The 24,473-nt window shown below is 40.4% G+C and overlaps 1 protein-coding gene across 2 annotated transcripts in view; it reads left to right on the top strand.

Annotated features, from left to right (window-relative positions):
• The window catches only part of tsc22d2 (TSC22 domain family 2), a 43,556-nt gene that overhangs the window by 12,394 nt on the left and 6,689 nt on the right, over positions 1 to 24,473 (top strand). Inside the window, exon 2 of one of the 2 annotated variants that reach the window (XM_028587982.1) lies at positions 12,005 to 12,076. The exons of the other annotated variant lie outside the window; for it this stretch is intronic. Within the exon in view, the coding sequence (XP_028443783.1) occupies positions 12,005 to 12,076 (72 nt within the window). The remainder of the gene's footprint in view (positions 1 to 12,004; positions 12,077 to 24,473) is intronic. 2 annotated transcript variants of the gene reach the window in all.

Raw genomic sequence — 24,473 nt, forward strand, 5'->3', positions numbered from 1 at the left:
TGTCCGCTTTCATATTCTGTCAAACACTTCCTCTTTTGTCTTCTTCCTCTTCTTTTTCTCGAATCAACTTCGCCTCGAGTGTCTCCTCTCGCCAGCGGAGAACCACTCTCTGCCCCCCCCACACACCTCCTCCAGTGTCTTACGATGAGCAGGTCTTTGCAAGGAAACGGACGTGAGTCATTGTGGCTGGGTAGACTGATAACGGTTTATTCGCTCATTGGAAACGGCTGTGCCAAACCAATGGTACCTCAGCTTATCACTCAATCAGGTTTGATTTGTCATAAGTGCCAAAACTCGTCCTCTTTTTAACCCAGAAAGGCCATCCAGAGAGGCCATTATATACTTTATTTTCTAACTTCTAACAAATAACTTCCTGTAATTATGTGATCATGGTCTAGTGTGCGTGTGTAACTACTACCACTTTTCATAACTCTTTGTTAAACTTCATACTGTTGTGAATCAGACTCTGCTTACTTGATTTCTTTAGCAGAAATGCTGAAATCTATAAAAACTCAAGTTGTCATTGTGATGATCAGAGGCTTTTCACCCGTTTTGAAGCTTGGCTATTTTAACACTGTCAGTCCTTTTCTTTTTTTTTTTTTTTTTTTTTTTTTTATCTTATATGAACCATCATCAGGCATGCTGACCTCTTGGTTAACACTATGGTGAGGTGTGATGACTGGTTCATTTTGAACTTTCACACTATCATGCCTCTGTCTCATCTGAGTCAGCGTCTAAGTTTAACATGTTAGAACATTTCACCCATATTCGTATCTATCTCACAACAGTGAAGCAAAGGTGAAAAAGTGTGAGAAGTAACATCACATGTTAAGAGGGTCCCTTAAAACCCTGTGGCGTTATCTTTTGTAAAAAACAAACGCTTTTTTTTTTTTTTTTTTTTTTTTTTTATTTAATCTATCAATCATAATTTTGATTTTCCACATTTGGCGCCCCTGTGTGCTGCTCTGCCACTTTGCTACCATCATATTTTAAGAAACACTTTAAATAAGTGTAAGGGTTAACATGGCATTACCAATTTTTATATTTGTACAACATTCAATTTTATACGGTTTAGTACATCAGTTATACAATTTTTATACCGAGAAGTGCAGAGAAATTAAATGTGTAATGGTTTTTATTTATTTATTTATTTATTTTTTATTAAACTAAAGAGACAAGAGAAAAACTGAAGCAACACCGTAGAGATGAAGTGTGATAAACAAATTAGAGGATTTGTTTGGCTCAAAGAATGCCCAATAAAGCTAGGCAGAACTGCTTTCTGTCCAACCTGTCAAAGATGTTTGGTGCTCTGCGCCATGGATGTATTCAGAGAACTGCGCCCCTCTCTCTGTCAAAACATGCAGTAGCAAGGACAGAGAAGCTCGCGCTTAGCACTCTCAGGTACCAAAATTTGGCTCTGATTGATTTAACGTGAATCGGTACTTGGTAATCGGACGTAATTGGGTCGGTACCCTAAAAAGTAGAGTTGGGTACCCAACCCTAATTGTTACCATAACCATAATGTGCGCAGTAAAATAATAAGTTTTCAGACATTAAGGATTCAATCTAAAAAGGCAGACCGATCTCATAAAGTGGCGTATGTATGACATGCCAATTCGTATGCCATTTTGGCGTGTTATCAAGATGCATAATTGCTATATAGCGTGTTTATCAACGCAATTTTCCCATCATTGACCTACATTACGAGTGAATTTTCGCCGTAGCAGATTGGTTGGGGTGGTGGATGGGTAAAACACAGGACTTTCACCTAGGAGAGCCGGGATCGCGTCCCTCATGTGGCGATGTTCAACCGTTTAAAAAAAATAAAAAATAATTTTAAGCCTTCCCCAATGTTTCTTTCCTAAACCCAACCTTTTATTTTTATTTTTTTTTTACACACGTGTGACATTGCTCTCGCGATAGTATGTCACATTCTTGTGATAACACGCAACATTGCGATGCCACGTGGTGTGTATGTTTACATCTGCTGTATACAGCGTAGACCTACACGTGGATGGCTCAAAATGCGTACAGATAACACGCCATTTGGCTTTAATAAAGTGGCGTGTATGTTTACGCAAATTCATGATGCCATGTTGAAAAAGAGTATCACCTTAACAGTGATACACATGATAATGTTGTACTACATTCATCATCTAGGCCCTCGCTCTGCATTATTCTTTTCTCACCTACAAAGACCTGTAAAGGCAACCATGGCACTGTACGCTTCCTGTACTAGAGCAAGCTTTAAAGTTTTACATAAGGGCAGTCACTGTAAAGCTTACAAGACACACCCATTGTACTGTATGTAAAAGAAGTTGCATGTAATTTGTCACAGGAATCTGTTGTGCTTTATCGGCACAGAGATAAATGCAAAAAAACAACAGTACAAAACGGCTTGGCTTGGATCAAAGCTAGAGTATGGTATAACAGTTGCAATAACACTTCCATGGTTAGAAGTATGGCTCCTTCTGATACCAAAGTGAAGGAGTGTATGGTAATGTTGTAATGTTTTTTGGATAGAAAATGATTTAAGGAGACAAACTGCCCTGCCAAAAGCTGCTAAGAAACCGGCTCATTCTACCACTTGGGCCAGAGTGAGTGTTTACTAAATGGCACACTAATTCTTGTATGTGCAAGCTTTTCCGTTCTAGTCTAGTCATTATAGTGAAAATGGGTAATGTATCTTCCCACTTGAATAAATACAATAAACATTTCATTGGATGCTTTGTTTTAAAATAGTAAAAAATAAAACCTAATCTTCCTATATAGACTGAAACATTATTGTTCATAGGCAAAACTGTAAATTAGAGTGATGAATCAATCAGCAGGCTTATTGCTCAGCGCCAGGAAAAAGTCACCGGAGAGTGACCGGCCAGTGTTATTACACAGCAGCTGAGAAGCCGAGACCGAAACAGACCTGAGGGCCAGTATGGCAAAGTTCACTTGGCCAGCGTCACGCTCCAGGAACCAATTCTACACTTTATTTAACCGGCAGAGTCAACGAACTTGAGTCCTGCTGGGTGAAATTGAGCAGATAGGGTGGCTTTGAAGCTCCAGGGTGATGCGATCAGCTGCCACGCAGCTGAATGAGCCACCCCCAGATCCTGAATTATACTGACTCATCGGTACTCATGGTAACAATTATGTGTAACCCGAGCAGAAATTAACACCCTCTGCTTACAAGAATGCTCATATCAGTGTGACATATTTTACTCCTCTTTCACTGCCTTTACCTATTTGCTAGTCTTTGCTGATGTGTTCGAGCCTGCCTTTAACATTGCTAAAGCTTGAGCTGTGATCTTATTTACTGAGGTTTTTTAAGTTGAGTGAGTCATAAATACCCCAGAACAGTGTTCCCCACACATAGACTAATATGTGGTGGTGCGCCACACTATCGACACCGGCCGCCGCACATTGCTTTATTAAATTATTTTTTAATGCTATTTAAAACACGTTCTGCATTTCCTTTCCCTGCTCTTCTCAGTCTCTCTGTCACCTCCCACCGTGTGCTGTTTGGTGTTTTTAGCCCCCAACGTCGCCTTCCAGGCAGCGCAGTTATGGTTAGGATTAAGGTGAGGGTTAGCTGCCTGGAAGGTGACATTGGATGGCTTAAAACGCCATCAAGCCCACTGTGCACTCAGAGTCTGTCTCCATAAAGGGAGAAGACGGCTGACGAAATTCACAAGTTCATGAAAGGTTGGTATCTGTCTCGTGAACACCTTTACACAATCGCACATTCACAATCACCGACCCGACTCTTAGCAAACAAGCGAGTGTGCCTGCTTATAAAGTTAACTAGTTGCAAGTTTGCGGTAAAATGCAGTTGGGTTGTCGAGGTCAAAACACTATATGTAGCAGCTGTGAATCAAATAAACGTATTATAAATAATTAGAGCTGGGCGATATGGAGGAAATCAAATATCCCGATACTTTTGACCAAATACCTCGATATATCGATATTGTGGCAATATTGTAGTGTTGACTATTGGTGCTTTCACAAAATATGCACACAATGAGATTTTTGATAAATAATCATCAGTTATGTTGATATAATAACTATGTGGGTAAAGGAAAATAATGGAACAGCTAGAACAGTCTGGTAAGTTAAGAAAATTACATCACTCTAGTGTAATGCAGCCTTTAAAACCAGGAAAAGACAACACTGTCATATCAGTGTCAGATATTACGATATCCAAATCCAAAAGATGATATCTAGCCTCATATATCGATATTGATATAATATCGATATATAATGCCCAGCCCTATAAATAATGTTATGTCATGTTTTACTCTTACACTGAATGTTTGCTGCTTCAATCCAGATGAGTATTGAAAAGTATTTTCTGCGAGTGAAAAAGGCACGTGTTGAGGATGAGGACCAGCCTGAACCGGAGGTATCAGTCTGAAACAGAGCTCAACAGTCCGACCAGTGGAATTAGTTATGTTATTAATTTGTTTACAATATTTTCTGGCTTCAATCAGTGAAAGGAAGGGTCAGGGAGAGAAAGAGATAGATTTGTTAGGCATTAAAGTAGGAGAGGACAGCATCCAACAGCGTGTCCTCCTTAGTTTTTGATGCTTATTGTTACAACACCGAACATGAACAAGGAGAGAGTTTTGTATGCATGTCATGAAGATGAAGATATATTTTCACATGTGCATTCAGCAACATCAAAAAGTCAGCTGCATGAAAAAAAAAAAAAAAAAAAACTTCAGGAAAACAACCCGCAGTTCAAATCCCAGTGTTTGCAACGCGTTTTTTATTTTGTGTCGTGTCGCCTGTCCTTATGTTATTTTTCTTTTGTTTTGTTTTTTAACTCTTTGGATTCGTTTTGAAGTTTATTTTAAAGGGAGAAAATGTAATTTTTGTGCATTCCTTTGAAAGCAGAAGCTTTCCTCAATTGACCCGAGGGAGCATGTGTTCATTCAAGCCCATTTAGCAGCTTAAGGATTGGATGGGGTTTACAGGCAAAATTCTTCTTGCGATTCTATTCTTCATCTTGTGCATGTTGTGCCATGATTGTTAATCTGTCAGAGCCCAGGGATTTGTATTGACATACTTGTTTTCATAAGTTCCTGTTCCACAGCAGGGAGTTGGAACATCATCAAACCATTATGTCATTGTTGTCATATTACGTGTAACAGAGGAGTTTTTGAATGATCACTTTCTGTTCTGAAAACCTTTTGTCATCGCCAATCAAGTTGTGTAATATCCTGAACCTTTGGTACTGCAGCAAATAGCTCTGCATGTTTGACGTGACAGGGTCTTTATGTGTGATAAAGAGTTATGACACAAACGAAGCTTCTCTATTGACAGAAGTTCTGGCTGCTAAATCCCTTCCCGTCAAGTGCACACATGAGACCAGGGAACGGTGTCTCCGATCTGACAGTATAGTGTGACTTTACGCAACCCACCCAATGTGAGACCTAATTTTTGGCACCTATTTGCAGGGTGGTTGCTTAATGTGTAAGGTACTCTAGCCCATTGGTTGATGGCGCTTTTATCTAAATTATCTCACTTGACAATGACTGCATTTATGATCTGAACACCTTTGCCATACATTGTTGTTATTCGGAGCGCAAAATGTGTTTTAATTGCAAAGACATCGGTCCAGAAGGTATTTAAAATAAAAACTGCACTCCATAAAAGTGCACAGAACTAAATAAATACTTGATTATGTTTTAACAGATTCTCAGTCATTGTATGATAGTTAGTTGCATCTTTTGATAAGTAATGTAATACTATTATTTTCATAAGAAGGTATTTTTTCCATTTAAATGGAACTTAAATGTTCCAGTCAAATATGCCAATTAATAATATACACATTTTACAGTTGCCACATAAAATGACTGTCCCTGCTTAATTATGACCTACATTTTACTGGCCTTTTATTTGTTCAAAATGATTAATAGGCAGGCAGAGAGAAGTATCATAATATTTATTACCCTGCATTGTTAGTGAAACCTGTGCAAACTTGCTCTAAAGCGATTTTTAAAGTGAACATTTTTCAACATATCTAGTCAGGTAAATAGACACAGGCAACCTGTTTTACTTAGATGGGTGGGATCAGAAATGACCTCACACTCCCCTAACATCTTGTGGGTTTGGAATTTTATGCAGTCATTCAAATAGTGGACAAGCTGTGGCCTGAGCTGGAGGCACTGCAGGGCTTCTCTCAACAGCAGGGACAACCAATACATTCTGATGCACAGAAAATGCCTGAGGGGTGCACACACGTTCCCAATATGTTTTCTGGCAAATCTTACTATAGGTCAACAAGACTGTTTGTTTGTTTATCATTTTGCATTACCTACCAAAAACCATTCTGCCTTTTTACTTTGAACACACTAAGCAGCTTATTTGACTGTAGTCCCTTATTTGCTAATATTGCTTATATTTGCTTCCATCAACAATGGAATTTCCAACCGCTCAATTAGGCCAAATGAGTTAAAGGTCCCATGACATGGTGCTCTTTGGATGCTTTTATATAGACCTTAGTGGTCCCCTAATACTGTATCTGAAGTCTCTTTCCCAAAATTCAGCTTTGGTGCAGAATTACAGCCACTAGAGCCAGTCCCAGAATGAGCTTTCCTTAGGATGTGCCATTTCTGTGTCTGAAGCTATTGAGGAGGAGAGTGGGAGGGGCAAGGTGGAGGGTGGGGGTGTGGCCTTGACCAACTGACACTTTTCTCGTTTGAAAGCCATGATGTCTCTCTCTCATGGGTTGGCCAAATTCTCTGGGCGGGCAAAGCAGAGAAAGGGGAGGTAACCTTGCTTGTTATGACCTCATAACAAGCAGATTCCAAAACGGCTCATCTGAGCTTTCATTTTCTCAAAGGCAGAGCAGGATTAGCCTCGTGAGACCGTCCTGATCTCGCGAGCTCCAGTTTTCCACTCGCAGATCAGTCTGGCATCTTGAGGCAGAGAAAATTTGGAGCCGTTAGCCAAACGACCGGGCCAATCAGTGTTGGTTTTGAGGTGGGTTAGGTGGTGATAGACAGATGGTTTATCCAATCAGCTAACCAGTATTTTCAGACAGCGGTAGCTCTAATTCTGTTAGCCGCTCGCTAATGCTTTTTTTTCTCTTGGATCCTTCTTTTGGAATATGGTCCGTGAACCTGAAATGGTTCCTTTTATTCCTAAATTCTCGTTACACAAACGGCAAATATCCTTTACCGACATGTTTGCATACGAGCTATGCTTTGCCTACAGCAGCAGGGGCGGGCTTGTGGTTGTATTTTCATACGCTTCGTGGATGATTTGGCCCGTCTATCACCAACATAGGTGATAGACAGATGGTTCATCCAATCAGCTAACCAGTATTTCCGCCCCTTCCCAAAAGTTCTCCAACGGAAAGTTCCCAGATGGATATGCCGAGCAAATGCGAAGCAATCCATCTGGCGGAGTCAGGTTAGAGCAGGATACCCAGGGCTCGGTTTATACCTATCACCATTTCTAGCCACTGGGGGACCATAGACCGGCTGGGGGAACTCATATTAATGTTAAAAAACCTCAAAGTGAAATTTTCATGCCATGGGACCTTTTAAGGTCGCAGTGTGACAGAAGGTGAGCTGTGCTGTGTAAAGACGACTTGAATATGATCATAATAAAGGATCTGATTATGTATGATAAGGGCTGCCACTACGGATTCTTTTTTATATGCAGATTATTTAATCGATATTTGTAGACAAATATCTTGGTTTGTCCAACCAAATATGTTCAGTTTACTCTCATATACAGTACGACTAAGCAAAGCACCAAATCCTCACATTTGAAAAGCTGAAACAGTTTGGCATATTTACTTGGGGGAAAAAAAAAACCCGAGTCAATAATCAAAATGGTTGCAGATAAATTTTCTGTCGATTGACTAATTCATTAATTGTTTCACCTCCATATCTGATTAGACCTAATGACTGCATTGGTCACAAGCTGTATGAAATATGACAAGTCCATGTTCATTAATGTATAGATTTATTGGGTTGGATCCGTAATTGTGTCAAACTCAAACCTTTCTATATATTTTTTTTTTTTCACTCAGTTTACCCCAGACATATTTAAGTTGCTTTTTTCAGTTGATCATCTGACAGAACTGATGTACAATTTTAGCCAGTGCCGGTACAGTTGAATTTCTCCTCTTTACTCATACTTTACCTGCATGACCCAAAGCATCTTTTACCACTTTTTTTTAATTTAATGTAGGCATTTTAAGGACATGATTGTGTGTTGAGGTGTAGGCTCTGTCAAATGATTCTTAATGTACAGTGGTACTGTGACTGAACGAAGGACTGCAGCTGCTTTAACTGCATTGCTGGTGTAGACATTTAGTTTGTCTTGTTATCTCTTAAAAAAAAAAAAAAAAAAAAAAAAAAAAAAAAAAAGCCTACTCATGAGATGGTTTTGAAACCTGGTCTAAAACATAAATTATACCTAGTTCTCCATTCTATACTGGTCCTTGCACAGTACACATAATAAAGAGACAAACACGTTTGGCGGGCCTTTTAAAGTGGCCGTTACAGTGCTGTGCACAGCATACTACTGCACGCTACATAAAGCCCTGAAAAACGCACGTCTTTCACGCACACATCCTACAATTCCGGCTGCAGAGGGTGAAGAAGGTTGCTGAAGGGCGTTCAGGTGAGGAGACACGCCTAACTTTTCCCTGTCTGAATTGCTGCTTTTCTCTCAGCTTCTTTTAAGATATCTCTGCTTGGATTCAAAATTCTCCCACTGTCCCAATAAAACCAGGTATTTTGGCTCGCCCAGAGAGCTGAGCTCACAGCTGCTGTGTTGATGTACTGTATGTTGTTTGTTAGCTCTTTAATCCGCAGCAGTGTCTAAATACCTCACCAGTTCATGAGGAAACTCGAAGGTCCTGAGCTGCGGTTTGTGGGGTGTGGCGCAGATAAATCTGTCATGGGCTCAGCTATAAAAACTCTGCTGCAAATCATAGTTGACAATTGCCAATACAGTAGTGGATGGTTAACCATGCTTTCCTTGTTTTGTAAAATTCTTTTATGCTGCCTGCTTTTGTTTTTCAGTCCTTAAGGGTCTCATATAGAGTGAAACTGTCCACTTTACGGTTTTGTAGACCACCCCTGCTTTTATTGTATGACAAGCCTTTCCTACAAAGTTTTACATTTAGGGTGGAAATGGAAGGGTAACCCAGCTTCAGCACGGCTTGTCTGATTTGAGAGCTGTTACATGATCCCTCACCTTGTTTCCATTTTTGTTTGTAGCCAGTGATGTTACTGGAAAGTTGTTTTGGTTTGAAATGCATGCTCTCCTTCTCAGTTTAATGAAAAGCTTTGAATTGAATTGGCCCATCAAAGCATTAAATGCAGATTGGTGTTGAGCAAATGTCACAAGTGAAAACAATTTTTTGGACATGCCATACATGCTGAAAATATATGCAGTAATGGTACTTGAAGGCACTTTGACCAATAGTTCACCAAATTCAAGTTACTAAAGTTTATTAACAGACACAAAGACAGAAGACCAAGGCTTAAACCACAGACAGTATATGACTAATAAATAAAACGGAGAGCAAAACAATAGAATCAAACTACACAAGGCTACATTTTCTGAAGAATACTTCCGTGTCCTCTGAGTGAAGTTGAAATATTTTGCATCTTAAAATCTGTCTCTGTTTTTGTTAAGCTTATTTGACTGTTTTTAAACTCAGACATCCAGGACTGAGATTTGTTACCAGGTTATATCATCAACATCCTCTGCCAGCAATTACCTCAATGCTGATATTTTGATGTGGTTTGTAATTTTATCACCCTTCAGGAAAACCGCCCCTGTTTGGGGTTCACTTTCTCTTCTACAAATCAGTCTGGCCAAGTAGTTGTGGAGTAGTAGTAGTTCATTCATGAACGTTAATAGCGGACGGGAAAAGTTAACTTCCTGTCCAGATCATCCCCGATCGGTGGTGACCTTTGACATTGTTTACTGCAGATGAACGACAGTTACACACAATATCCCATGATTTAAGTGTGTTAGTTAGGGCTGCACGATATGAGGAAAATATGCAATCTGCTATAACGATATTACTTGTGTGACGGCTCCTTGGCCTTAAGACCTATTAAGTCCCTTTGGTTGCTGGGATCTGGGGATTGGCGCAATACGGACTGATGATTGACACCTGGAGGAACTGATTGCTCACATGTCCATAAATCTGAGTGCCTGGGCAGACCCTCTTCCCCTCTCCCTCCTCAAGGTTGCTTGGTTTGTTTGCACTTTTGGTTGAGTATACACTACACCGTGGTCCATACACTACACACATTACTGATAAACTGATGGCACGTTTACTTTTGTTGATTTAAATACATTTGATTTAATTTAGCAAACGTGTGTTCTCCACATTTTGTCATACCTTTGAGCCTGGTCATGACACTTACGATAATCAAACAGATATTAAAGTGTACTCAGTTCTGCTGCTTTCAGTATTTTGCTAAAATACAACAAATTGTTAAATTTATAACAAATAAAAGGTGTGTGTGGCCATAGTGTTAGTATGTGTTGTAGAGTGAAAATGTATTAACTTAACATCTATCTAAAACAAACAAGTTTAGACTACGTGGGGGTTACTAGGACTGCAGCTACCGATTTATTTTTGTAATGGAGTATTCTACCAATTATTCCATCGATTAATCAAGTAATCAGATAAGAAATACTTTTGCTTTATAGTAAACTGCAATAGTAAATATACAAAAGAGAGGATTGCTTTTTAGAAAAAGCAACCTTTTTATTGCCTAAATTGCATACAAAAACAGGTATAGATGCTAATATCTTAAACCACTGGCCGCATGGGTCGCAAAGCCCCTTATTCTGTTGGGAAAAGTACATTTTTGGTGGCCCAAATGTAAATCTTTTTCGCCCCCTTCCCCTTCATGTCTCTGGCTCATTACACTGGATATGCAAAAGAGCTGTTCACTAAGCCCAGGAAAATGTGACTACAGCAGGGCTATTCAACTATAGCTACTGTTCTGGGGGACACATTTTCAGAAGGCTAACTGAGTGAGGAGAAAGAACAGACCTCACCGGCACGGTCCAATGACGTCATTCACGTGCATATATACTGCTCCAACAGTTAGACTACAAACTGACAGCTTTCCTTTTAGCTCGTTTGTAAAACATCGCTATTTGCAGAGTAGCATGCTGTAGTAGTGTAAAACAGCCCGGTGGACGAGAGCAGCAGACGTTAAAGTTACCTTGTGTTGGGATCGTTCCGTGGAATGGATGAGTAGACTGGATGTTTTCTACTGAGATGATGTAGCATTGACGCCCTGCTATTGTGGTTCACCACTTTTTACACTAAATACACTGTACAGAGTTAGTTTTTTTGCAGCTTAAAATGATCCCAAACTTTGTTTTCTCTTTCCTGTCTCTTCTCTTAGCCCCTAACTATTTTCGCTCTCTTCCTTTGTTTGTAATCTGCGCCGTCAGTCTTGTGACAGATGCACCCAGATTTTTATAGTAGCAAACATTTTGCATTATTTCAACAATAATACATTTTTATTTTAATATACTTGAGTCTATACTAGAGTCTGCTAGAAATAATCCTCTATGGATGAGTTGTACAGATGTTATTGCCACATCTGACAGCAGATCTGTTAATTAAATCAGATGTTGGTAGGGGGTTTTAAAGGGTAAAAAATTGATACAGGATGGACATGAAAGTGATTGGCTGTAATGCAGCTAGTCAGAGACGCAATGGTTTTCGACGATTAGGTTTTACATGAAAAGTAAATATGGCCATAATGCGCTTGGTCTTCGTGGTGATCGTGTCATTCCTGCAAAGAGCTGGGCAATCTGGATCGTATCATCATTTCCTCTGACCTCTCAGTGTGGTCCAGGATCTTCCTCCACGCTCATTCATAATCTCTTTCCCTCTCAAAGCATAGTCTCTTTCCCTCATGTCTCTCTCTCCCGGCATACATGTTTCCTTTCCTTTACTCATGTTTCTCTTGTCTCTGTTTCCTCCCCCATTTAAACGCAGGAACCCGTCCACTGCTTTCTACCAGGCTTTCCGGCCTAGCAGGTTACGAGGGTCAAAGCCTGTCAACGATAGGTATGAGCTCGGGTGTGTTTACGTGTGTGTGTGTGTGTGTGTGTGTGTGTGTGGTGTCTGTGGCCTGGACTGGCTGACTAAACCAGACCCCGCAACCCTGCGCACCTTGCAAGAAAATGTCCATTTTGACTCATTGTTTAGCTTTTTGAGTCTTGAAGCGTAATTTTTTTGAAAACACTTTTTTTGTCAACAAAGTGAGACTCTGTCAACAATTTCCACAGGAGTCCTAATTTGTTTTTAATTGACATTCTCAGTTCGACTTGCACTGTTTGCAAGTTAAAGTCAGATGTCATTGTAGTTCCCACCTGATTGCAGTTGCATTAAGTCTTAAGCCCACAATACACATTTTTTACACTCACTTGTAGATTTTATTTAATGAAAAACAATTAAAGTAAAATTATAGTTTTTTAGATGATGAGTTCCCCTTGTAGTGGATAGGCCTCGGTTTAAAAAAAAAAAAAAACACTAAGTTGAAATAATTTCTTTGGACTTGGTTTAAGTGGAGAGATTTAGTAAGAATAATTTAAATAACAAGCAAGTAAACACCAAACCGAGACAAAACAAAGAATAAGTGTCTCCATTATATTTTAAATCCTGTGTCGTACACATTTCTGCTGTAACAACAAGCATAAAGTCCTTGAGGAAAAAACTAAATGTACTGAAGAATCATCACATGAAGATTGTAGTTAGTTGCAAAAACATTCTGCTCTCAGCAAATCAGCAGCAGCTTCATTGTTGCATTCAAAAACAAATGCATCGTTGGCTCTACTGTTGAGACCAACTACTGAATTAAATGACATTTCTGAAGCTGTGAGTGTGTAATGCATGGTGAAAGCATGGCACTGTAGGAAGCGCCTGGGCTTTGTGACACTTTGAGCGCCTACATTCTGCCAGTTAGAGGATCAGTGCTCATGTTTCTCTTGCCCCTACTACGTGTTCGGCACAGTGCCAGGGGGTTTCAGCACTACAAATAGCTAGGGGTGTAATGGTGCATAGTGAATCGGTTAAATATCAATTTAAATTTGTAAAGATTGCAACCGGTTGAGATGATTTTAAAAAAAAAAAAAAAAAAAAAAAAAGAATCGCAATGTAATTTTTAAACATACTAGGGCGTCGCACTAGTTAACATACAGCAGGTAAGTGGAAACCGTGAACGAGCTCGAGGGCAACTGGATGCCAGGACTCTGAGTGACTGCGCCGCACTTTCGTCGCATAAATTGCCGATTTCCACGCAAAATATGTGGGGCTTGCATGATTTCATAATCCCCGCATTTTCGTTGCAAAAAAGTCACATATCTTAGCAGAAAGTTGAAAAATGTTGCGTTTACTTCACACAAGAGCAGCCATTTTCCCCTGTTGCCATGGGAACGTTATGAAGTGACGTAATTACGTGACGTGAACATCATCGAAAAGCAGGGTGTTGGGGGAATCACTTTTTTTTCTCTTTTTCATCACACCGCAATCTTTGCAAGTTCCCGCATATTCCATCGCATTTTTTAAGAAAACGTGCCGCATAATCAAGGATTTTTGCCCGCAACAATCACAAAAAAACTGCATTTTTCTGGAAGGACTGAGGTTTGCTGCTTTGAGGTTCTCCGATGTTAGAATTTGCTGCTTTTCTTTGTTTTATACCACTGTAAATTGAATTAAATAGATTTTTGGACTGGTTCGACAAACATGCCATTTAAAGATAGCTTTAGGAAATTATGGTGGGCATTTTCACAGTTTTTACAGACTTAACAAATAACTGAGAAATACATTGTCAGATTAATCAGTAAACAAATTAATTGTTAGTTACAGCCTGAGGGAATATGACTCCAAATTCCTCAATAATTAAAAGGTGTTGTCCAGACAGGGAGTGACATTCACTGCTTTGCAAAGATAACAATACGGAGAAAACGCTGCTACAAAATTATATTTGATTTAATAGCCAGCATTAACCATGGTTTCCAAGGTGTCTGTCTGTGCTGCTGCACGGATTTCAGAAATCATGAGCAGATCTGCCAACTATGAAAAAGCAATCACTTTACTACTTGTTGGTCGTAAAAAGTTTGAATTGGACAAAAAATGGGGGCAAAAAGATTAATTTGCATAACTGACGTGAAAGAGGAGAGAGAGGGGGGGAATGACATGCAGCAAAGGACCGAAGGTCGGAGTCGAACCCAGGTCCGCTGCATCGAGGAGTAAACCTCTATACATGGGCGCCCGATCCACCAACTGAGCTATCTGGGCGCCCTCACATAGAAATATGTTTTGTGCAGTTATACTACCTCCATACAGAAGCAAACGCCATTGCTCCACAAAAGGCCATCTTAAAAATGTGGCTCCCTTTCTCCTCATCCTAGTCCTCGTTTTCATCCGCTCACAAATCTGTAGGCTTCCACTGCACATCAACTCATAAATGAAACCATAAACGCTGACTTCATTGGCCTCCATGTATACTTCCGTACAACAGCGCGCTGCATGTGACATTCTTGTCCTTTTGAGCATGCAGGTCAGTTCAGTACCCTGAACTGTTCACACTGGCATCTGAAATTTAATAAATACTGTGAACAGCCAAACAAAAAAATTTGATCTGAGCAATAAATCAGAATTGAGCACTTATGCTAACTAAGGTTCTCAATGGATTGTTAATTATTCTAAAACATGCAAGTACAGTGGGGGAAATAAGTATTTGACCCCTTGCTGATTTTGCAGGTTTGCCCACTTACAAAGAATGCAAAAATCTACAATTTTAATCATATGTACATTCTAACAGTGAAAGACAGAATCCCAAAGAAAATTCCAGAAAATCACATCATATGAATTTATTAAAATTGATAACCATCTGATGAGGAAAAACAAGTATTTGACCCCCTGGACAAACAGCATGTTAATATTTTGTAGAAAAGCCATTATTGGCCAGCACAGATGTCAAACGGTTTTTATAGTTTGTGACAAGGTTTGTGCACATTTCGGCAGGGATGTTGGCCCACTCCTCCCTGCAGACAGCCTCCAAATCATTCAGGTTCCGAGGTTGTCGCCTGGCAACTCGAATTTTAAGCTCCCTCCAAAGATTTTCAATCGGATTCAGGTCTGGAGACTGGCTAGGCCACTCCAGAACCTTGATGTGCTTCTTCTTCAGCCACTCTTTTGTTGCTTTGGCGGTGTGCTTAGGGTCGTTGTCGTGCTGAAACGCCCATCCTCGACCCATCTTCAGCTCTCTCACTGAGGGAAGGAGATGTCGGTCCAGAATTCCACGATACATGGCCCCGTCCATCCTCCCCTCAATACGATGGAGTTGTCCCGTCCCTTGGCTGAAAAGCACCCCCAAAGCATGATGTTGCCACCACCATGCTTGACGGTGGGGATGGTGTTCTTTGGGTTGTACTCGGTGTTCTTTGCCCTCCAAACACGACGAGTTGAGTTGAGGCCAAAAAGTTCTATTTTGGTCTCATCTGACCACATCATCACCTTCTTCCAGGCCTCTTCTGAGTCGTCCAGGTGGTGAATGGCGAACTTCATGCGGGCCTGTACATGTTTCTTCTTGAGCAGGGGGACCTTGCGTGCGCTGCAGGATTTCAATCCATGATGGCGTAGTGTGTTACCAACCGTTTCTTTTGTAACTGTGGTCCCAGCTGCCTTCAGTTGATTCATCAGTTCCCCCCTTGTGGTTTTGGGATGATTCCTCACCGTTCGCATGATCAGGGACACCCCACGAGGCAAGATCTTGTGTGGAGGCCCAGACCGAGGGAGGTTGGCGGTGGTGTGGTGCTTCTTCCATTTTCTGATAACTGCACCGACAGTTGATCTTTTCTCTCCAAGTTGCTTTCCGATTCTCTTGTAGCCCATCCCAGCCTTGTGCAGATCAACAATCTTGTCCCTGATGTCCGTAGAAAGCTCTTTGGTCTTGCCCATGGTGGTGATGTTGAATGCTGGTTGTTTGGGTGTTGACAGGTGTCTTTTATACAGGTAACGAGGTGAGGCAGGTCCAAGGCAACAGTTCCCAGTTTGGATGCAAGGACGCTGGAATTCCATTGAGCATTGGCAAGAAAATTAGAGTCATTTTCATTTTGGAATTTTACTTAATAAGCCAGTGGGATGTAGGATTCACTCAGCTAGATTTTTTGCAAGTGTAATAACAGGGCTCTAGACATGCAACCAAAATTTGTAAGGGTGCGACTAAGATTTTTCCTAGGTCGCACCGGTGCACCTAACATCCTTGCATCCGCTGCCTCTCCACGAACGAAGCAATGTCGTTTATATTGATATGTTTAATGTTGCGTTACATGACCCATTTCTTCTGTCAAGCCGTGCCTGTGTTTGAATCTCTCCTCCGTGCAGCCCCCCCTCCCCCCATTCACTCACACACGGCTCCCCTGCAACATGGAGAGACACAGCGCCGCCGGTCCACATGCTGACATTTGTCTACAGTTTTAATTGTTATTAACACAGCTGTATATTGTTAAGTATGAGAGGGAAACCTGTATCGGTACCAGTGTTTCCGCTGGTAACTCTCTGTTATTGCGGCCGCCACAACGAAAAACACATTACAAGTTATTAAATGCAACTAACTTCAGTTGAGTAATGGTGTGTGAGACGGAGCCTGCTGGACCTGGGCGAGAGATGTGACCCATGACCACATTATCATACTTCATAAAAGTGCAGCGCAGTGATGATACAGACATTTCATAGCCTACACAAGACGTGTGCAACGCCGCTGACCCGCCAAAGCACATTCGACCCGTGCTGGACCAATTCATAATGAGTCAGCCGTCACTCTGTGAGTAGCATACGCTTCAGTCCATCACACTTCCCCTCTTTCCCTCTGTCTCCCTATGTCTTTCGGTCTGTTTTTCTTTTCTTTTTTTTAACATTTTGGGCTTTATTTTCATAGGAAAGCTGAAGACATGAAAGAGGAGAGAGAGGGGGGAATGAAATGCAGGAAAGGGCCGCAGGTCGGAGTGGAACCTCTATATTTACCAATTGAGCTATCCGGGCGTCCTCTTTCTCTTTTAATCTGTTATTGTTGTTGAAAACAAGTGAAGGAGCTTTCTCAGAGATGTATGTATATATGTATATATCTATATTTCTTCATTTACATGTGTTGTAGCTGTATATTTTCAAACTGGTAAAGGAAACCCTGTCTTTGCATTTTATTTTAATCACAATCTGTTTTAATAAAAGAGCTTGTGAAAAGTGGCTTTGACTTAACACTGAACATTTAGCCCACTTTGTAAAATAATACAGAGCTATATATTGTGTATCGCCACTCAGCGTTAACAGCGACGCAAGGAAAAATTTTAGGTGCACCTAAATTTTGTGTTGGGGCACCTAAATAAAAAAAGTTAGGCGCACCAGTGCAACCAAGGCAAAAAGTTAGTCTGGAGCCCTGAATATACAAATACCTTTTCAGCCCGTGGTTGTTCCTGGGACCAAATTGGTCTCTCATCTTAATTGTTAATCAATTGTTATTTCACAGTTTTGATCAAAGAGAGATTTGTCATATGTAGTATTTGATTTAATTAACATAGATCACTGCATAATAAAAGGCTAAAGGATAAAATGATTTGTTACAGCTGCAACGAAAACGATAAGAGGAAAAGAAGAGACCTTATTGTCATGAGTTCAGAGCCGTGTTTGTAATGCACTGCAGTGAGCATGTGATGTACCAACGTCCATATGATATATATATATATATATATATTCTTCTTCAAAGTGAGCCGCTCCAGATGAGATGTGGATGTTGACATAAATCAACAGTAGCAGTTGAGCAAGTGTGAGGCGTTGCGGCTGGATAAACAATCCTGTGTATTCCCCATCCAGCTCATGTTTGCCTATGGGCTCTGTGACTAAGAGTGCAGTTTTATTCAAAACTGTTAAACTAACCGCAGGAATACCTGACAGAGTTGTCTCATTCCACCTCCCTTTGTCCTGAGCTAACCTTCTTGCAAGGTTGGACTTGTTAGAAGTTAATTGCACATAAACAGTTTAAGGGCATTAAGGAGGATTCCTGGAAATAATTGCTTGATGAAAAAGGTAAAACCTCAGCTGGACAGCGTGCTCTCACATCACTTGTAGTTTTTGCACAACAAGCCGTTTTGTTTGGCGCAAGTTTCTTCTATGTTGTCGTCATCGAACCATGCTTACCTGTTTATCTATCTATAAATCGGGATATCTCTGTGCGTGTGTCCCCACACATGCGCAGTAAAGCAGCGGTGGTGGGGAGTTGCGGCATTCCTAGTAGATCCAGAATGCTCACTGATTTCGATTCACCAGCCAACGGTGTCATATGCCAAAAAGGGGTCATCCGCCAAAAACCGATTGCTGTCTACCCAACATGCAAATACAATCGTACACAGACACATTTTAAATGAACGCCAGGGCTCTTGGGCTCTCCAAACCGCCACATCGCTACGCACTGTAGCGGTTTCTCCAGCAGGCTGAACCGGGCTCTATCCTTTCCCTTCCCGGGCCATGTCGCTACCTGGATGTGTGACGGCTAGACGAAAAAAAGGGGGCACGCCGGATCTCTTGATGAGCCCCAGCCGAGCCGGGATTAGCGGAGTCTACTATCTTAACGGGACTTTCTCATAACATGACCAAAGGTCACCACCGCTGCCACCATGTTATATTCTGGATACTCACGAAGAATCCGGAATATCAGTTTAGTCACCCAACGGGCGATAGTTTATTTACCGTTCTTCTGGCATACAAGTGGGCTCACACACACGGCTACTCTGATACCTCTAGGTGCAACTTCTAAAACGGTCCATGCTGCAATTGAACCGCTCTTATAGTTAGTTAGCGGGGAAAAAAATACTGGGAACCAAGCAATCGGCCCTTTCTGAACAGGCACGCACTCCAAACTGGCACTGCACTAGTCTTTACAATGCCACATCTGCTGCAGCACTATGGGCTCAAATACAGGTCACATAGATTTAGAGCTTGTTAATAATGTTCAGAATTTCAATCACCCTTTGTAAACCTGTGACAAGACTCTGCATGAAAAATTCAAGTTTGTGAATATGTAGAAAAGATTTGCAGAGAAAAAGAATCTGAATGTTTAAATTTTGTGGGAAAAAAATATATATCAGCAGGGAGATTACATCAATATTGAGGGGAAAAATGCTTTTGTGAACATCTGGATACAGATTCAAAGCAGAAACTACAAGTATTTAAAAAAAAAAAAAAAAAAGTATATTTAGTGTGATTGATTTTGGCTGTAAAGACAGGTCCTAAAGTCTTTTATGATGGTAAACTGGATATCTTTTAGGTTTTGGACTGTTGGTCAGACGTCACTTTGAGCTTTGAGAAACTGTGATTGCACAAATTGTATTTTTACATTCCCAGTCTTAAATTTCCAATGCAGTGTTTTTTTTTTTTTTTTTTTTTTTTTTTTTTTTTTACAGGTTTAAAGGCTGATGATTTCTGATCGTCCTTTCAATTCTTTTTATTGACCTTTTATTTGATCCCAAACAGCTCTTCTCAAATCTCCTCTTGTTAATAACGGGACAAACAAGATATTCATTTATTTTAGCCAAACTTAATTATAAGTTACACTCTGCATTTGTAAACATTCCAGGAAAGCAATTTGTTGGTCTGCTGAATGGAATCATTGTGAGGCTGTGATTGGTCCCAACTGAAGCAGCAGCAGCCCTTTTACTGCCCTCAGTCCACAATGATCAACTTTATGATTAAGGACAAAAAAGAAACGACAGATTTATATTCCGACTGAGCAAACTTGATTAGTGGCCCCACGCTCAGCCACAGAGAGTTATTTGATCCAGACCAGGTATGCGGCCACTGTTTATGACACAGAAACAAACATTGCATTATTGAAACAAGGCGGAGGAAAGTTGAATGTGGGAAAGCTGCACTCATGATGTGCTGATAGAAAAAAACTGCAGCAGTGAAATTCTTTAATAAAAAATGATGCTGCTTTTAGAAAATATCACGGGTTCATTCAACATCTGTTAATAAAATAAATAGGCCTTTTTTTCTTCGCATAGATTCAATTAGAATCAACTAAAAACACACACAGAAACGCACTGTAATTACTAACAGGCCGTGAAACATATCCTCTGAGAACCTAGTCCAATTCAATTTCCGTGTCTTTCTTAACCCTTGTGTTGTCAAGGGTTATGTAATTCCGTTTACTTTGTTGAGAATGCCTCTCTAAACCCTGTCTCTTGTTAAGTAAGTAAAGTTTATTTCTAGAGCACATTTAAACACAATTTAAGCTGACCAAAATGCTGTACAAACGAGCACTAAGGTGCTGTATTAACCCTTGTTGTGTCCTTCGGGTCCCGGTGATGCTTGAACTTCTTTTACACACAAGCTCCACCAAAACCAAAACAATGGATCTTTACTGCCAAATTTGCAAATGCCTTCACATTGTATGTCAGAACAGATAAGATAATGTTCTAAACTTAACTTATAGGCTAAAGTCAAAGTGAACAGCTGATCATATTGTAAATTGAAACACAAATACATCCCCTGCATTTTATACATGCATTTATTGAGAAACAGCTGATTGAAGTTATGTAAATAGATCAATCACAGCTGATTCCCTTCTAGGAAACACTAAGGTGTTGAGGTTCTTTCAATCGCATGATCATATGGTAATACAGTAAAAGAGGACCTATTTGAACAATATACTGTAGATGAACACAGAAAATAAAAAAAAATGCCTTCATGAGGGAGAGGAAGAGGAGTACCAGGACAATTCTGTCTCGGTCTCCTTTTTTTCTGTACATTCTATAAAGCTACTCTGTGATGGGTCATTCATTTTTTGTATTGAATCTCTGCAGCAAAAGAAACAAATTGGTGGCCGGGTTGAATAGTGGGTAGATCAGGCTCACATATACTTGGAGGTTTGTGCCTCAAATGTAGAGAGGCTTCAACAGAAACTGCAAAACACAATATATGATCAATACAATCACTATTGTCTGTTGTATAAGAGCAGACCTGACACATTTAAAATAATGCAGTTTCTGTAATTCCATGGGATGATAGTGTTTTGTATGACATTGTGCTATAATTGACTAAATGGTCCTGTTGGGAGAGAACGTGTTAGTGTTTTGGAAGAATTATTTGATTTTGAGACATGTTTGCATTGTTTTGGTAAACAGTGTATTGTGTTAGTGAATTATTGTATTTTGAAAATCAGTGTTGGAATTTAGTTTACAATGTGTGATTTTGAGCATGAAATTAACTGTTTTGCCAATCGTGTGTTGTAAGTGTGTTGGTGCGTTTAGGAAAGTTGTTAAAAGTATTTAAAAAAAAGTATAAAAAAGTGTCATAGTGATTGTGAAAAACTGTAAAGCTTCTGAACACCCATACAGGTGATTTTAGTTATTCTGGCTGATTAGACCTCTGCTCAGGTTGAAGTGGGCCGGAGCTTAGATGGGAATTTATCAGGTCACAAATCTTTTCTACCAATTGCAATGATGAGGCTGTCATTTGTCCTGCCCTAACAGGTGCAACAAAGCTAACAGGAGACTCAGGAAGATGTCAGTCAATCAGTCTGCACACACCCACAGTCCTGGGAAGTGGCCTCATCTGCCAGGTTAACTGAAAACACCTGTGTGGGTGTCCAGGGCCTTTCAGGGAACTTCTTTTTAGATGCAGGGAGGAATTGATGGATGGCAAAGATTTTTACAGCTTATGCAACAGACCTCCCGTCTCAAAGACGGCAGTGTATGAATACAACATTTTCATCGTGTCAACTTTATCTTTGGAAACTTTGCTGGCATTTGACCTTTTTATTTACTGAACACACATGCCCCTTTTTTCAGCATCGTCTGACTTCACACTCAGTCAGTTAAAGTCATTCACACCTGGGAGATACCTAATATAACCATAGGCGTCTACTGTTCGCCATTAAACATCCCTTCTGGACTAGCCCTTGGTCTATCACTGCACGAATAGGCACCTGAATAGTTGATGAAGGGGAGCAAGTTTTGCATTTCACCACCTCCTCGATTTCAATTTAAAACAGTTGACCCTCCAAACCCCATTTATAATCTTTAAGATCTAAGAACCTTTAAGCTGTATCTCTGCTGTGTAATTTAAAGTCATGATCGCTCAAGCTTTGCGAAGGCCAGGCAAGTAAAAGACAACAACTGAGACATGCATCAGGCCCAGTATTTTTGCAGCATAGTGCCTAATGACATTAGTCTGACCCAAACCCTGCACTTCAGAGAAGCCCAAATGAGGTGATGTCCTTGATCCCGTGATAAGTGCTCTGCTGAATACAGAGGCTCATTAACGGTGAGGTGCCAGGATTTTCCCATTAAAGCCTCAAGTAACTGTTTTACTTTTAACACATTTCAGTGGTTCTTAATCCACACTGAGCCAAATGAGTGGCACATGCCTAAATCACTCAGGGAGGCAAAGGAAAAAGTAGTGAAATGTGATATGGAGGCACATGGTGCATGCTGAAGATCTGGTTTTAGGCACTGATTATTTAAGGCTTGGGGATCTGTGCCCTGGATACCCCACTGTGTTTGCATATGTAGTTTGATGGCCACATTAAACTGTGTCTCTTTGTCATTTATTCAGGAGCTGTAAGGGCGGCTCGGCAACCATTAACAAACATCCGTGCTGGCAGTTATTTTAGCCTCTAGAAAGGCTAAAATAACTGTCTTTCATAAGCCATTTAAATGAACAATAATGATGTCTCATGAATTCAGATCTTTTTTTATAATTAAGCCCCTGAGGGCCTTGTTTCCTTCTCATGCTCCCTAACGTCCGGTTCATCCACTAAGTGGTCTGCTAGAGGTGTCCATGGCTTAAGGGAAGACAGGAAGGTGGTTTTTAAGTATATCATGTAGGGATGCAGAACGAGATATTTGTGCACAAGTCTGGGGATTATGTAACCGGCAAGGGTCAGCATGGGACAGATCCTTTGGTCTATTTCCAAGGAAGCTTGGTGGCAGCAGACGTACCTTCTCATGACTCTGAGTTAGTGCTGGAAAAATAACCTCCATCTCCAGACAAGTGGTATTTGAGGTCTGTCTTATTTAGTTTAGTTTCCATTGTGTCAGTCTGGACCACCCTTTATGTAGACATCAGGTCCCAACAATACAGCATCTGAAAAATGTTCAGAGGCACATATTAACATACTTCCAGCATCCTGCAATTGTCACCATTGTTTAAAGCCTTCCAGTGCAATAGGGACATAACTGGTTAGTCAAGATTCTTTGTTTTGTGACTTTTTCATTGCAATATGCAAATTTAAGAATGTATGGGGAATTGTATTTAAAGTATCCCTTACATATTGTTTACCTTGTCAGGTCATTTGTTAGCATGATGACGAGCATGTTGATGGCATTCAGGTTCCTAGTTTCACACATCTAGCAATGCAAATTACAATTTTACTTAGCACTGGTTGTCACAAATGTGGTTTAATACTGCACATCTGAGAATACTGGGGGCAGCAAAACAAACATTTGTTGTTTTAATAAAGAAGTCAGGCAGTATGTGACCTTTTTCCATTTTCATCATTCAGTGAGCAACCATGATCTGCAGTATGAGTCTGCGAAAGTTAAAGCAGTTGGTTATCTCACTGAGAAGTTGGAGGTGCGCAGCCTGTCGCCTGTAGCTCTTCATATAACAACTCACGGTGGCTGCTCCTTATTCCATTCCCAGTAATATTTCAAACTGATCCGCTGTCAAGAAATGCCAGAAAATTGTTGTTTTGTTTTGTAAACACATTTTTTATGAATGATAGCAGTCAGGGTCAAGCTCACTGACGTACACAATACATTTTCTTTGACTACCTTAAAATAAAAGTGAGAAAGTTTGTGATCCCGCTTGAGTAAAAATGCAGTTGATTTTGTGATGAGACGGAGTACTAAAACACTGACGAGGATCTACCAACCCGTCTTCCCCGACCGGAAGTGCTCACAGACGGGGTTGAGACCGTAAACAAAGTGGGGGGAAGAGAGGAGGGCTAACTCCTTATCTGCTATCAGTACGCAGCATTTTCCTCGTTAATGAATGTACGGTCTTTAGCAAACAAAATGGATGAACTTCGGCTGCGGATCACCAGTCATAAATGGCTTATGGACTGCAACATCATGATTTTCAAGGAAACGACAGCACCGTGCAACAGCATGTGCATGTTTCGCCATGGTTGAGTTTTACGGACTGTACTTCCTTAGGTCTTGACCTTAGTCTTCATTGGCAATTTAAGAGTGTGTCACCAAATACCAATTATTTCTTATGCATTGTGTAACTGCTCTCTTGTAATACTAAGATTTAGGTCATTTATTTGGAACATGACAGACATGTTAATGGTATTTAAGTTACTGATTTCACACATCACTTCTTGGAACTTTACAAGGAAAGATGTCATTGCAAAACCTGAATCTTGTGTCCCGTTTTAAAAAAAAAAAAAAAGTTTGTGGTA

The sequence above is a fragment of the Perca flavescens genome, chromosome 9 (assembly GCF_004354835.1).
Source record: "Perca flavescens isolate YP-PL-M2 chromosome 9, PFLA_1.0, whole genome shotgun sequence".
NCBI classification, from domain to species: Eukaryota; Metazoa; Chordata; class Actinopteri; order Perciformes; family Percidae; genus Perca; species Perca flavescens.